The 17,102-nt window shown below is 40.5% G+C and overlaps 1 protein-coding gene across 1 annotated transcript; it reads right to left on the bottom strand.

Annotated features, from left to right (window-relative positions):
• Nucleotides 1–285: 285 nt before the first annotated feature.
• Nucleotides 286–15,312, bottom strand: dub (duboraya). Its single transcript, XM_061739137.1, has 7 exons — nucleotides 15,275–15,312; nucleotides 7,964–8,059; nucleotides 7,801–7,869; nucleotides 3,139–3,210; nucleotides 2,811–3,044; nucleotides 2,219–2,719; nucleotides 286–776 (listed from the first exon to the last, which is right to left on the bottom strand). Exons 1-7 carry the CDS (start codon nucleotides 15,278–15,280, stop codon nucleotides 765–767), a joined length of 990 nt encoding a protein of 329 aa, XP_061595121.1. The 5' UTR covers nucleotides 15,281–15,312; the 3' UTR covers nucleotides 286–764.
• Nucleotides 15,313–17,102: the final 1,790 nt, after the last annotated feature.

The raw sequence follows: 17,102 nt of genomic DNA, 5'->3' as shown, positions 1-17,102 counted from the left end.
GCTTGGTTTGTTTTTTATTCACAGCTCGGCTGCTGTCTGAACAGGAAATGTTTTGTCTATGGTAGTGCTGTGTTAAACCGCATTTATGTTAGCCACATGCAAACTTCTAATGCTACACGCTAGTGCTAAATGTTGATCTGGAGCTCAAACAAATGGCTAAAATAAAAGAACCAATGAATACTGAGATTTCTAAACCACCTCTGAATGATAATAAATGGTTTATTATCATTAAATTGTACTTATTCATTCATCCAAGCAGGATACTGAATCAGTATCCTGAATCAGTTTTTCCTTTCAGATCACTTGTTATTGACCAACTTTGGACAATTATAACCATCACAGCTGTTTTAATAAAAAGCTCTTTAATTCAACTTTAAAAATAAAGCTTTAGGTTTTCCAGCAGCGCTTCCTGACGTTGGGTCTTTACATTCTGCAGCAAATGTGTTTCAAGCAAACACACAAAGACACCAGATATTCTTTGAAGGCACCAAACAGCAGGATAATGATACAAAAACACAAAAATCACATGATTTTGTGCAAGCGGGATCAAACTGGGCGCTGTGGCGTGGTAAAGCTTGGAGGCGACGGTGACGACAAACACACATCAGCTCTTAGACCGTCCTGTGAGTTTCTTCGTCACGCTTCTTAAATGTCCGTCTCCGTATCAACGGCAGACCTTTTCCCTCAGGCCTCACCGCTGCAGGGGCTCTCTCCCAGCAACGCGGGGGCTCCTCATCGTGGCGGCCGGATCTTTCTGTTCGTTGTCATGTTGAACTCTGGAGGAGAAACATCAGACGGTAAATATCAGAGGTAGATACACTCATGAAATTTATGTACCTTTTACTCTCGGTCCGAGTTCAGAAAGAAATTAATACAGGTATATAACGTAGTGGGTGGAAGATACCTTAAAAGAATCCATTTAAAAAATCTAGTAAATAAAAATGTATAAAAATGTATATTCTTAAAGGAGCATGAGGCTCCTTTTAAGAAATGAGACTCGATAGCGTCGGCCGTCGGGGGTACTGCAGCCAACAGCGAAGCCGGCACGGGAGAACGGGGAGAACGTGCATGCAGCGTCATGTGACGTCACATCCGCCGCCCAGCGCGGGAAATTCGGAGTCCGAATTGCAGCACATTTTGCAGCACACAGCCTGTTCAAGGCAACGGAGAGATACACTAGAGGGCTCATTCGTGTGGTTTGGAACGCCACATCTGACATTATTACTAGAAAACTTAAAACGTATATGAATTTTTTTCATAAATCCTGCCTCAATCCTGCCTCATGCTCCTTTAAGTGCAATTCAAAGAATACATTTACTCAAAAATGACAATTACTTATAGCAGGTTTTTGTATTGCCTGATTTACTTCCAGCTGATATCCAATGAAGGGGCGTGGCTGACTGGACACAAACCTCCTGTGATGTCACCCATAGGTTTCTGGGGGGTGTTAGCATCATAGACTAGCATAAGCTATGCCAGCCAAGCTAAAGCCCCTTTCACACAGAGATTCCGCAATATTGGTGTAAAGAAGTCCTGCCAATACGCCGCCTTTGTTGGTTCACACAGAACCATACAACGCCGGCATAACGCCGCTCCCGTCTGTAAATTCACACAGCATGCCGGCGTTCCGCAATCAGAGGCGTGACGACAGCGTCAGCGCTGGCCCCGGCATGCCGGCTGTGTCATTCACACAGACCCCGTTTCGGCTCTGTGACTACCTCCGCTGCCGGCTTATTGGTGGGGCCACTTGGCCCCCCCATTCCGCCTCCGTGACTTTCACACAGAACAGCGAGGCGGCTTAAAGGCGCAACGTTCCCGCCTCGAACTGGCTGTGTGAAAGGGGCTTAAAATTGCTAACCAGTGGTGTCTAAGCTAATGTGGGCGTGTTTGAGCCAGTTTCAAGGGCTGATTGTTCCATCTATTTCCTGGTTGTGTTTTAAACATGGCGGTGTGCAGTTCGAGGCTTCAGAACCCCCTATTCAGAAATGTATGAGTGACATGACAGGACGTGTGTCCAGTTCTTATATACAATCCATGTTCATGATTTTTTAGTTTTTTCAATTTGTCAATGACCTTGAAATATCTTGTATAATTAGAAACTGGTCTAACATGTAACCCCATTATATTTGGAGGAACTTATCATGAGAGGATATTGTTTAGTAACAGGAATACGTTTTGGTGTGAAGACGGCGATTGTAGGAAATCCAAGACGACGAACCTCACTCTTGTCCTTTTTTTCACCATCCTCCTCCATCGCTCCTTCACTGGAATCTTCTTTCTGTTTGTCTGCAGAGCATTTTTCCTCCTCTTCCTCCTCCCTCTGCAGTGATGAAGCACCATCTTCCTCCTTCACTTCACTGCTGCTCCCAGATTCCTCTTCTTCATTGGATTCCTTCATCGTTGGGGATTCTGAGGTGTTCGTTTGACTTTCCTTCTTGGACACCTCTTCCTCCTCCCTCTGCAGTGATGAAGCACCATCTTTCTCTTTCACTTCACTGCTGCTCCTAGATTCCTCTTCTTCATGGGATTCTGAAGCATTCATCTGACTTTCCTTCTTGAAGACCTCCTCTTCCTCTCCTCCCCCTCCTCCTCCTGCTGCGTCCTCAGTCTCCGTCTGGGTGTTTGGTTGTCCATCCTCTGCATCGTAAGCATCTCCGCTGCTGGATTTCCTGTGACGGCGGGACGGAGGACGGCGGCGAATGGACACTCGAGCTCTGCCCTGGAAATGCACCAATGAGAGCAAAGAATGTAACGTCACACATTTGACTCTGAGTTTCAGAAAAATAAAATAAATGAAACATCTGTCTGACCTTGCTGATACTCTGCAGGAGCGTTCCCTCTGCAGCAGAGGGCGGGGCTTCAAAGGAAGTAGGTCCTTCTTCTGTTAACGGAGAGGCAGAGGTGGGACTGGTGGGCATTGTTGAAGGGGTGGTTACCATGCAAGCCGGGGCGGAGCCAGGAGAGGGCGGGGTGAAGGCCAGAGGCAGCATCCTGATGCCGGGGCTCTTCAGAGGGGGCCCTGTGGGGGACAGGGCCAGGTTGGCCTGCGGGGAGGGAGGGAGAGAGACTGTGATGTCAAAGAGTGATGCGCCACCCACTCCAGCAGGGGGAAGCAGTCTGACACACAGATGAACTCACCTGCAGCTTCTCGATCAGAGCAGAGTTCCTCTTTGGTCTGTGAGGGACTGATGACACACCATCCACAGGAGTCTGAAACACACACACACACTTTATTTTCTGCACAGATTGAACACTTTTAATGTAGAGAAAACACTAATGGTGTTATTTTATAAGTCTTTTATTGAATCAATTTTAACTTTCTGTATTGTATTGTGGTATGGCAACCTGACAGTTAGGGTTGCCACCTTTCAGAAATAGAAATAAGGGACGCCCTGATTTCAGCAGCGCAGGAGCCAAAAAAAAAGCCCTAAAACTTCTAAACTGAATAAAAATGTGTTTATTTTATATGAAAAACAAAATGCTTTGATTTAAAGTTTAAAATGCTTTAATAGCATTGAACTTTCATGACTGTAGAGACAGCCAACCATATAGCAACTGAAATAGCCTCCTATGTTACGTATGTCCAGATCAGCCCAGATGTATAATATACATACAGGTGAAGAATATGGTGTAAATGTTAATTTATTTCAATAATTCAACTAGAATATGGTGTAAAAGTTAATTTATTTCAATAATTCAACTAGAATATGGTGTAAAAGTTAACTTATTTCAATAATTCAACTAGAATATGGTGTAAAAGTTAATTTATTTCAATAATTCAACTAGAATATGGTGTAAAAGTTAATTTATTTCAATAATTCAAATAGAATATGGTGTAAAAGTTAATTTATTTCAATAATTCAACTAGAATATGGTGTAAAAATTAATGAAAATACGGGACAAATCGCGTCCCATATTAGTTCAATACGGGACGCAACATTTTTTTCTCAAATAAAGGACAATTCCGTATTTTACGGGACGGGTGGCAACCCTACTGACAGTGCAGAACAAAAAGAGGATGCAGGACATTGTCAGAGCAGCCAGTAAAATCATTGGCACTCAGCAGCTCTCTCTGACTGACATTTACGAAGGTCGAGTCCTGAATAAGGCACAAGACATCTTGACCAGTCCTGATCATCCTCTGTCAGAAGAGTTTGTCCTTCTCCCTTCTGGGCGGCGCTATAGGCTTCCCAAGGCCAATAGCAGTAGGTGTACATTTTCTTTTATACCAACCGCTGTTAAAATGATCAATTCACATACATTTAATATCTTTAATACATTTTTTATCATTCTGCCTGCACTGCTGGAAGCACTTCTGCTTTTACTCATTTATTATGGTTACTATGTCATGTTTTAATGTTTTAATTGTTCTTATTGGTATGCCTGTCTTTGTATGATGACTGTTTCCCATACTGCTAAATGAATTTCCCCTCGAGGGACAATAAAAATGAGTCTGACTCTGACTCTGACACACACACACACACACACACACACACACACACACACACACACACACACACACACACACACACACACACACACACACACACACACACACACACACACACACACACACACACACACACACACACACACACACACACCTGTCAGAGCTCTTTTATCCAACATTCATGGAGGTCCCTGAAGTGGACGTTTAAGCCGTTTTCCAAACATGAACTCAACAACAAACACATCTGTTGCTTCGCGTTTCATATTTCTACCTTTTTTTCTTTTTTCTGTTTGATGATCTTTGATTGAATGATATATATGTTGCTCCTGACTGGCAACAATTACATACGAACACTTTTCCTATTTTGTATAATTGTTCTGTTTTCTCATCTTTTACAAAGGACATTTTAATTTTAATTAGGCTATTCCTGGTTAAATGAAGTTTAAATAGAAATAACAATCTTTGTCTCTTGCAGGTTTTAGTGTCTCAGTGGTCGGTTCATGGAAGCGTTTCGACTTTGCCTCACATATCGGTCGTCTGGATCTTTGAGGGCTTTCCATCTCTCACAAGTTGTTCCACAGCTGGTTGTATATCAGACATTTGTTTCATTACAGACAGAATGAACCCACTACTTCAGGATTTTTCTCATGATTTCATTTTTCTATAATATGTGCATTGTTACATTTCAGATCTTTAGAGATGGATAAAAAATGCTGCATCAGTAAAACTTTTGCTGCTTTAGAATGATGTAATTCCTCCTCACAGCTCTTAGGACATTCAGCCGTTTCCAACAGATGAAGTTTCAGGTGTTGCTTAGTTTTCAAATTGTCCCATATTCTCACACTGTGGAGAGTTCAGGGATGTGTCTCCCAAAATCCTTGTTGCTAACCACATAAACAACTTCCAACTAGTTGTAACCATGCAGGTGCAATAGCAGGACCACCAGGACCAGGACCAGAACAGTGGAGGTAAGGAAGTTGGTAACCTACATAAGATCATATTAATAAAACAACATACCGGTAGATGTTTCCCACAACATTGCTCTGATGAACGTTTCAAACACTGATGTTAACTTGTGTAGTTTAGAACAGATCTGGACCCGTGGTCCGAAGATTAATTTTTTTTGGCAACATCATTGACGATGGAAGATGTAAAGGGTGTATGGTGGTAACCCAGCATGCAAGTTCAGATTTATATTAAAATACAGATGTGGAAAATGTCCATTAATTAAAGCGACACTACGTAACTTTTCCACCTTAATATCATATTTCCAGAGTCATTGTGATGGTACATCAACTTCCAACAGGTTTAATGACACCTCTGTCATGGTCTGAGGGGTCTGTATCACCTTCACTGGCACTATGTAACTTTGAGGAGCATGGTAGGAACCCTGCCACACTAAAAAACTACAAATCGTTACGACTTTGACTGCTTTACGGCATACGTCACTTCCCCCTCCTTCCCGATTCGCAGTCGAGACGTTTTATAATACATCCATGGGCGTGGAGCGCAGGGCTCAGCAGAAGCTGGTAACCCATCGCTGCGTTATGGCTGCAGCAGCTCCACACAACAGACGTGGGGAAAAGATCCTAATGGTTTAACTTTTCAACGGTTTCCTGCTCGGAGGCAGAACCACGCAGGCCAAGTATCTGATATAACAAAGTAAAAGAGTGAAAGAGTCGTCGGCTCGCTTTGGATCGCGGCTGTAACGACCAAACACCGGCTTCCACACAGTAAAGCCTGAATTATGGTTCTGCGTTAAATCGACGCAGACCCACGGCGTAGGGTACGTGGCGACGCGCAACGTACGGTGCGTGTCGCCGCGTACCCTACGCCGTAGGCTCTGCGTCGATTTAACGCAGAACCATAAACAGCCTTAAACCACAAACACTCACACAGACGGGTCGGATAAAAACACGGGTTTTATTCCCCACTTCTCCAGCTAAACGCAGTTGCTGGCCAGCTCTCTGCGGTGCAATTAACCCCAATCTTCAGATAAAACTAGTTTGTTGAGGAAAAAATATTAACTCTTATTTGTAGCTGCAGAGGAAAAAAATAATCTCACGAGGAAAACAAAAATATTGCTCACGCCTCGGAGTCTCTTCAGCATAATATAGCAGTCAAAAAAAAGAAAAGAGAAGTAAGAGGGATACAAAACATGTACTGTATTTTGTACTATTATACAAATTTATTGAAACACCTGGCTCTTCAGTAGGGATTAATTATTATTATAATTAATAATAATTAATAATCATTATTTTCTCCATATACCGCTCCCTGGCTTCCTTGTTTAAGGTATCCCGGTAAATTCCAGTTCCTTTCCAGCAGTTTAACATCTTTTTTTTTGCGTTCTGTCTGTTAACTTGGTGAAACAGAAAAGTGTCCTGTCTCCTCTCATCAAAACAAATGCACGCGACAGGAGTTTTCCGGCAGTACGCGCTGGTGCTCATGGGAAACGTAGTGTTCTTTCTGGTAAAACACTACCGCTTTTGTCCAAAAGATGCCGCCAAACTCAGAAAAGCTGAAAGTTACGTTGTGCTGCTTTAAAGAAAAACATTCCAAGGTGACTGAAATCACCTGAAATTGACCAAAATAATAACAAATAATTTACTGAACATTAACTGATGAAAATCAGATTTTGCTTTTGAAGCAAGAAGAGAGAGAGAGAGAGACCTGAAATAGTGATTGGAAACATAAATCAGAGTGTCATCTGTATATAAATTGACATTCATATTAACACACCAGGTGGGAGCATGTAATATTAAAGTGAAATAGCTCCTTGTACAAACACTTCTGGTATATCCTATCATATTTTCATGATAATGGTCCATCCCATCGGCCTCTGAGTCCAGGGATAGTTAGCACATGACTTCTTTTTTCCTTTAAACACAAACATTTCCAGAATGGTTCAGTGATGTTCTGCTCTTTAAGAAGATAAATATGTACGGTTTCTAAACATTTCAATGTTTTTTTTTGTACATTTGTTGTCAAAGTGGAGCTCCTCTGTCCATCTTTGCTCTATAAAGACTTTCATGGATTCTACTTTAGTATCAAATCATCATTGCAGTCACCTGTTAACATCAGCTGTTTGAAATAACATCAATAAATTGTTCCAGTAACAACATTATTTTATTTGATCTTATATGCAAAATCTGATCTATTTCAACAAATCAAATGAGGAAAATAATTAAATATATCTATAGGCTTACACTATCTCCAAAGAGATGAAAGTAAAGGTGAATCTAAGAATAAGAATACCTGCATTTTTCTTCTTTTATAGTATTATTTATGTTTTTCTCTTGTTCCGATCTCATGTTGAAGTTCTACTTTTTCTTTTTTTTATGTCTCACCTCCTGTCCGTCTCCATGAACTTGAGTAAGCTGCAAACTACGAGGCGGTCGTCGTCTGACCGGCTTTTCCTTGAAAATGACAAACAGGACAGCATCATAAATGTTGGCCATCTTGAGACGTGTGCTGTCTGTGTTCTGGCAGTCATGTGACGGTCAAACTCACGGCTTCACTCCCAGCGACGCTGTTGTTGAGTGGAGGACCTGAGCCTTTGAATTTTCCTGCCAGTTCAGCGACCGAGCGGCGGGGCGGAGCCTCATCCTGCAGGACAGATGGACAGATGGACAGGTGACATCAGCTGCTGTCAGACCTGAACGGGACTAAAAGATTATCATGAACAAAAAGAAGTGACACCGAACAACTGGGAACAACCAAAAAAAGTTGATGTATTGCTTCAGGTAAAGTTATATAAAGGCACACATTTATGAACAATTAGGGTGTGGTCTTTTGATTGGCAGCTGGCTACAGTAAACAGCTAACTCTCATCACTTTAGATATTTAGCCCCGTCTTGACTTCTGAGCTGTAAATAAAAGCCTAACAGAGTATAATTAAAATTATTTTAAAGAAAATATGGCTTGTAGTGCAGTTAACAGTACTAAGAGACCGCTGCGACTGGTTCTGGGTTGGTCTGGAAGGGTTCTGAATAAAAGCAGCAAGCAGTTGCTTTGCTGCCTGGAGGCTGCTAACCAAGGCTAACCAAGGCTAACCAGAGGACGCTAGCCGGACTGCCTCTAGCTCATTGGCTTGTACCTCTTGGTTCATCTGGGGCCTAACCTCGGATCACTTCAACCATTTCCAGTGGACCTGTACATTTCCACTAACCAATGGGCCAATGGTGCTGCTTTAGTGACTCATTGCTTGGTTTTCCCAGCCACCAGACTGGATCAACTCACAAGCAACGGCGATCTGCCTGCCGCCTGCGGGTTTAGTCAATTCATAGACAAATAAGCAACTTGGGTGCCCGAGCCTTCAGTTGCTCGGCACCCAGACTCCGGAACTCCCTCCCCTCAAACATAAAACAGACAGACTCCATCACAACATTCAAAACCCAACTCAAAACTCACCTGTTCAAACTTGCTCACTCACTCTAACCGGGCACTGTGCACTACACTACACCAGTTTGTTTTATTTATTGATTTATGGACTTTTTATGCTATCTGTGGCTGCTTTTTTTGTTTAATTGTATTTTGTTATTGTTATTGTTATGAATCTTTATTTCGGCTTGTACACACTTTTTTACAAAACAAAATGAAAATGTAAAGAAAAAATTTCCTTTGCCGAAAAGGTGTAGGCTGAAGCCGTAGCTTATAGTGCCTACCCTTTTTTTCTTATGATTTGCTTATGCTTAATAATGAGACATTAGCATTACTCCGTTGAAACAAACAATACATAAAAAAGACAAAAATAAGTAAGACAAAATATAAAATTGATGTTTCACATTCTAGAATGTTTTTGATAGTATACTTTATATTTATAGTGTTTTATATTTATTTACAGTATTTTCTTTAAACATTTCCTTAAACTTGAAGATAGAACTACACATTTTTAGGTTGTTATTACAACTATTCCAAATTTCTCTAGCCTTAATTGATGTACATCTCTCTTTAATAACTTATAAAATGTGTGTTTTTAACTGTATCTCTTGTAAGGACCTTGGGTGACCTGAAAGGCGCCTCTAAATAAAATCAACTATTATTATTATTAACTGCTAATCCTCAGTGTGACATGACAGGAGTCGTTGGGCTGTCCTGATCTTTTTTACTTTCATATACATGTACATCATATACATTTCATGATTTTGAGGGGGAACTCAGCTCATTGGATTAGACAAACTTTTTCTTCTTTTTTTTATTTTAAAATTAGCAAATCACTTTGATGTTTTTAAGACAATTATAACTGAAGTTGCTTCTATCAGCAGCACAAAATTGAGATCAGGTGCTTCTTCCAAATACCAGCAACAATGTTGACTGTAAGTGTAGTTTTTCACTTTTAACCTATTCCTAATGATGACTCTGAGATCATTCAAGCCATTTCATGTTACAACGTACATGTGCAGTGCATCAAACAAAAGGGAAATGATCAGCATTAATCTGATAACGACCATTTCCAGCTAAACAAAACTCAATTCCACCACCAACCCGCCAAGTGAACACATTGTAAAAGAGATGAGAATGATCCAGGAAACCACAAGCTACAAACACAATTTGTTTTCAAATTCAATGTAAGACTCCTCAGACTGTGACGGTGGAAAGATAACGAATCCACAAAAAGAAACCACTTTATTTTCTACAGCCCAACTCTGAATTCACTGTTATAGTTTGCATTTATCATCATAAATCAGACAACTTTTGCTCAAGGTTCAACAGACTGTGGAGCTGCCACTGTAGCAAAGCACACACACACACACACACACACACACACACACACACACACACACACACACACACACACACACACACACACACACACACACACACACACACACACACACACACACACACACACTCAGCTGTCGACGTGGGGTTGATCCATGTTCATTTCAGCTGAAGGCTTCACATAGCTGACATTCAGCAGATAATGAGATCTCGCCACACACACACACACACACACACACACACACACACACACACACACACACACACACACACACACACACACACACACACACACACACACACACACACACACACACACACACACACACACACACACACACACTCGCACATGTACACAAACACATACATGCATACACAAGTTCACAAAGCTATTTTTATGACTACATTGCATTTACTTCCATTTATTTTGAACAGCTAACCATAACACTAACTTAACCTTTGCCAGGTGATAGTTTATTTCAACCGTAATCTGGTGTTAGATGACATTTCAACTCTAACCAAACCCTGGTCATCACAAGGTCAGGGATTTTGGTAGAACTGATCATGTACAGCAGCAAGAACTCTCAAACACACACACACACTTTATTTCCACAGGTGTGCATCCGTTCTACAAGCTAAAGGAAGATAGTGACGATGAAAAACAACCGTTTAACCACCGTTTAACCACTTCCTATGTCTGTGTGTGTGTATATATTTATGTGAGTTTATAAATGTGTGTGCATGTGTGTACACTTGCCTCATCATGTTTGGTCCAGACTCTGCGGTCCAGTTCTGGTCTCGTGCCAGGGACATCCCCAGACTACATGAACACCAACATGACTTGGCCTTTATAGTTACAGAGGCGAACACCTCACAGAGTCAACGACTCGCTGAATATTTAATGTTGACAGACAAAATGGTTGATGAGGAAAAGAAACTTCTGCTTTCAGTCTGAATTTAGTTTCAGATGTAGCTCTGCAGAGAAACATGCAACGTTTGCATAACAACTAAAATTTGGTGGCTTTTTTGTTTGTTCCTTATGTTGTTCCTTATGTTGTATGTCTTGGTTTATTCTTTAAATGTGTTTAAATTTGGTTTCCTTTTTTGATTTTAGTCTCCTTTGGGTTGAATTTGTGTCTCTTTCTGATAAATATGAAGTACTAGCAGGATTAATGGATAGTTCTACTTTAACGCAGCCCTAAACTGACATCATTGTTGTTACAAGCAAAGTCTGTCATTGGTTTGTGAGGTTCCACCACAAAAAAAACCCAGTGCAGTTTTGACATCTGCGATATCTGCACTGATTCACTGATATTCAGCCAAATACAACTAAACAAACACACTGGGACATTTGCCAGTCCAGTCAGGTATTATTACTAATGTTAAAATGTTTTTGTCCAGCATGTTTTTCTACGCTGTTGTACTTTTCTAAAGCGTCATAACGGTGAAAACCGCAGACCAAGATTTCATTTCAGGGTTTCAACTAAAGGCCAGTTTATATTTAATTTTTATATATTTGTACTTCTGTCCGTTCCTCACATGTACAACACAATGTTTTGTTTAAAGACGCAGCATTATTTTTGATATATTTTGTTTCAGATCTAACATATGTAATTTGAATCTGTATGGTTGCTAGGCAACATATCCACCAGGGGGCTCTGCACAGCGGCTATAGAGGAGATTGTTATATTGCGAAAATTGATGATAAATGTCATTTTTTTAATACTGAAGAATATCCGTGAATTTTCTTCCTTGTTGGTTTCCCATGTTTGGTTAAACATCGCCTCGAAACCGTCCCCCATGACTTTCCAAGGTTTTGCTCTGTTTCCTCGTATTCTTAAACAGCAAGACGACGAGCAAAAGATGGACAAAATCTGTACGTGTAGTGTAAGACACTTAAAAGGACTGCTCAGCTGGACCGCTTTAGCAAGCTGGATTGCTCAACTTTAGTCATAAAGCTTTATGTTAGTGTGAATCTAAAGCTCAGAGCCATTTCAAACTAACTTTGGGGTGAGTCTAATGTTTGTTGTAGCAGTTCCTCTAGCTGATGACCTTCAGGTGCAGTTCAGGCTTGAACACATTCAACACAGCAGTCTTGTACTTAATATAATGCACATGGCCTTACTTATTTATGCTATATTTATTCTTTTTATATGTCAAATATGTCTTATCACTGTCGAGCTGCTACAACGGGCCTTTAAATTGCACCCTGGGAGAAAATAAAGTTTTGGGATTTTAAACCGTTTGTATGATGAGTAATAATGAAGTACCCTAAATAAGATATAAATGCTTTGTTATAAGGCAACAATAACGGAGTTGATGTTGACTTTCCGCTACAGATTAAACCAACAACAGAGCAGCTGTTGAGGTCATGTGACTGTTTTACATCATGTTGGGGTTAAACACCAGTTTAAATTTGAACCTCTGCAAAACCAGCAACTGGTACAACTGGCTCAGCATAATTACACTAAAGCTCAAAAACTCAAACACTGCAGAGGGTCTTTTGTGTCTTTGTTCTCCAGGTTCTGGTCAGGAACCACTGGTCCGTTTATCAGAGCCATGTGCAGCAGAGTCTACAGCGCCCCCTTCTGACTACACTACACTTACCGTATTTTCCGCAATATAAGGCGCACCGCATTATAAGATGCACCTTCGATGAATGACGTATTTTAAAACGTTTCCATATATAAGGCGCACTGCATTATAAGGCGCACTAAATATATGGTAAAATACCGTACTATAGTGGCTGGGGTTGAGTTACGTATCTACCTGATGGAGCTGTGCTACAGGAAATGCTACAAAATCCTACAGCAAATGCAAAAAAAACAAGAAGAAAAGTACCGTATGTCAAACTTTATTAACAAAATAAAACCAGCTTTGCTCCGTCTCGTCAAAGTCGCCATTATGCGAGTCGGCGTCGCTGCTGTTGTCTTGAACGTCTGTGACGATTCCTGACGTTTTTAGCGCCATTACTTTGGCGACACCAACTACATTACCCACAATCCCCCTGACTACAGTAACAGAAATCACTGTAATGATCATATATAAGGCGCACTGCATTATAAGGCGCACTGCCGGTTTTTGAGAAAATTAAAGGCTTTTAGGTGCGCCTTATAGTGCGGAAAATACGGTACGGAACGTACAACCGACGTTCTGTGGGCACAACGGACAAAAATTCACAACCCTACATCTGAAAAATCAGGACATGTCCTAACTGTGAGGCACGGTGGAGGGAGCGTCATGGTTGGGGGTTGCTGTGCTGCTCAGCATTCAACACCACATGTTTCAAAATGAAGAAAATGACCAACATTAATGCAGCTGAGACAATGTAGCAGAAAATTATTGATCAATTGAATCCCATTTTTAAAAATCCATTCCAGATGTCATCAATTATTCATATATTTCATAAAGACAACAAAAAGCTAAAGTGATTTGCAAGTCTGAAAATAAATGAATGTAATGATCTTTTTTCAGAGAACAGTACATGGGATTTAAAATATTACAAAACAATTAAAGACAGGGGTTTAAACATTCATGCATATATGTATTTAGTTTTTAGAGATCTTTTCTATGAAAATAAAGGAAAAGACAGATTTGTTCACACAATCTTTCAGAAGGCTGAAAACCTCCATAGTTTTACTTTCTATGATGAGCATCTGATCATGTGACCCATTCTGGGGTTTTTTGAAACCAGCAGAACATGTTAAGTTGTGGTAAAACATGGCTGACAAAAGTGGCTTTTGAAACTCTGCAGATGGAGGAGGAATCATTGAACCCCAGACAGAAATCATCTGACGATGAGAGCCCTGATGAGCATCGATGGTCCCTGCAGCTGACAGGAAGACCAGATGTTCACCAAACCAAGCCATTTTGGCCGGTGTTCACAGATTTTTTCAGTAGTTGTAGTTGTTTCAGTAGAAAGTTTCCAAATCTGTTTTACTTCTGCCAACGGTCAAATGGTTCATTTTGGTCAAACATTTTCATTTCAGTCATCAGATGAGGAAGTTAGTGTGGAATTATGACTGAAGAGCAACTCATTAAGATGCTCACAGATGACACTCATCACTTGTTATGCAACACTTCTAACGGTTTGGAGGCTTCTTAAGACTCGAAGTGGCCAGATTCTATCATCTATAAGATAAGTTTGTATTTTCTGAGCATCTTGTGCATGGAAATAAAATTAACGTGAAATTCCTAAAGAATTCTTTGATTCGGCTCTGAAGATGAGAATAATAGTAACCCAAGAACAGAGCCCATAAAATAGTCCATAAACTGTACCTGATGTATTCAAAACACCAACTAAAAACTTTAAACTCTTAAAATCTACTAAAAATGAAAAACAAATCTACTACCTTTAAACAACATTAAAATGAAATTAATAGGAACCCAAGGACAGAGCCTTGGGGCACAACAACAATGAAAATGAGTTGCTGTTTGCATATATAAGAAGCTCATATTTTTCCAGAATGAAAGATCTGAGTCTTGTCTGCATGGAAAAAACTAACATGAAGTTGATAAAAGATTTCTCTGTGACGTAGCTCTTAAAAGTAAAATAATAGGAGGCTGAGGATGGAGCCTTCAGGCAATCCAATATTGTAAACAGACTGTGTTTAGAGTCCACAAACTGTAGATGATTTCTATAAACAGCATTAATGATGAAAAGAGATGGTACAGCTGTCAGGACGGCAGTTAAAAACAGGAAAACACACGTGTGACCTGATACGATACAAGGGAAAATCTTTCAATCGAAGAATCAGGTAATATTATCAACAACTAAACATTCAGGTACTTCTAACCTTTAAAAAAGTAGATTTTTCTTTAAATACAGCAGCTATAAATTTATCAATTGAGTTAAAGCGACGCCTCAGTCGGCATATCAATGAAACTAGATGCACAGTTTGGTTTCCTCTGATGTAACCTGCAAGTTTCCTCCTGCGTTGCAGAATTGCACTTTATATCAAACTTCCTGAATGCCGCATGTTGAGATGTCCATCAAGATTTCATTTTACATCCATCTGACAACGTTTATAAAAACCAAAGTGTGATTCAGCAGAAAACAAACACAATGAGCAGCAGAAAGAAGCAACGGCAGAGTTTTACCTCCATTCTGCTGTCGTCTGTCAGGCGCCTCAATATGTCGAGTATGTGTGAAAGAGGGAGGGAGGAGGCCTCCGTGTTAAATATAGAGCCTAGTCATTCGGAGAGAGAGAGAGAGAGAGAGATACCTACTCTCACACAGAGAAAGAGAGAGAGGAGAGCTCAAGTTGTGTCACATGTTTGTCATTTCTATTTGTCTGTGGTTGTTCTCAGCTCATTCATCAGATCAGATTTTCACTTAGTTCATGTTTCACTTAGTTCATGTCCACGATTACCGATGATGTGATTGATGATTGCATTAACATTAACTCATAAGTTTAAACCTGCATTACAACGCTTAACCTTTTTTCTTGAAAATGAATTAAAGTTAAAGGCACCTCTTCAGATCAGATGGGGGCAGCACATCAGCCTCATAGAGCGTACACAAAAAACTGGACAAACTATCTGTTATATTTCTGAAGAGCGGGTATGAAGCCCAACAGTGGCAGTTTTAGTGCTGACTCTGATTCACTCTTGGATAAGTGGAATTTCAGTGGACGGATAAATGGATGAAAATCTGTTCAAATCTGCCTGGGAGCGGTACAGTGGCGGTCACCTGGAGCCATTTCAGGCCCACGAGCAGTCACTCGGTCTCAAGTGAGCCAACCACCGCGGGTGGTGGAGCTCTGCTAGGCCTCACTTCAGGTCGGCACTTGTTTCTGTTGAAACATATGAAATGAGGATTATATTTTGTTAACCTCCTTACTACTGTAATAACATTCAGGCCGCCTGGATTTATTTTGATTTTATGGCTGTAGAATTGTCAAATGTGCAAAGAATCAGTGCTCCTGTCCATTTCTTTTCCCAATATAACTTCAACTTTCAATATCTGGCAGTTATTCAATATTACTGTGTGTTCTGACTGTGTAATAACTGTTTAACAGATTTGGTCAGAATACATTTCAGGTAACATTAATTAGTATCATATGTTAACATGAGCTAAGCCACAAAAAAAAGATATTTCATAAATCCAAAGTAAATGGCACTACATGTTTGCAAAAAATAGAGAATGTTCAACTTTAGAGTAGAAATACACATTTTTGTAGTCTCGTTTAAAAAACAATGTTTTGCTCTGAATCATTTGATTTCACATCCATGAAACTCTGCAGGGGATGGATGTTTTTGAACCACGCCATGAGAGTTTATATCAAACAATAAATGTCGGCTCAGGCAATCGCTAGCCGTTATCACTTCTTCATCTCTTATCGTCATGCTGCTGCACTTAGCGAAGGCACAACCCGTTTGTATTAACCCTGTGTCCGCCAAACGCGACGGCCATTTTTGTTTTCACCGTCGGGTCAACATGTTAAACAGCATATCTGGCTGGAAACCTCTGCCGGCAGCTCTGGAGGTATTCTGGACAGGCTGAAGAAGCTGGGAGCAAAGCCAACTTTGATTGACGTACGGTGGTTGTGCTTGTTTCCCAGGCAACGTGGCTTCGTCAGTACGAAGAAAAGGAAGCTTCAAAGCAGCTTTTCAGAGATCAGCGACTCACGTGACCGAATGCTTTGTCCATTTTGCTTAAACAGTCTATGGTTAGCAGCAGTAGTAGAGCTGGTGTTATCTGGTTACCCCAGCGAGTATATTTCAACTGGGATTAAAGAAGCACCTTCAAGCTACTTTGTCAAGTTTGCCCATGACCCATTCCGGGTCAATTCTAACTCAGGTCCAGGAGTCTCTTAGTTCAGTTAGCACAACAAGCCATATTATTATATTGTTATAAAGAATCAGCGCGGTTAGGCCTTCATTCACAACTTTCAACCTAAATTCAGTACAGCTGCTAAGTTGTGAA

The sequence above is a fragment of the Cololabis saira genome, chromosome 14 (assembly GCF_033807715.1).
Source record: "Cololabis saira isolate AMF1-May2022 chromosome 14, fColSai1.1, whole genome shotgun sequence".
NCBI lineage: Eukaryota > Metazoa > Chordata > Actinopteri > Beloniformes > Belonidae > Cololabis > Cololabis saira.
Note: the sequence above shows the minus strand (reverse complement) of the source record. Positions and strands in the feature narration are given on the sequence as shown.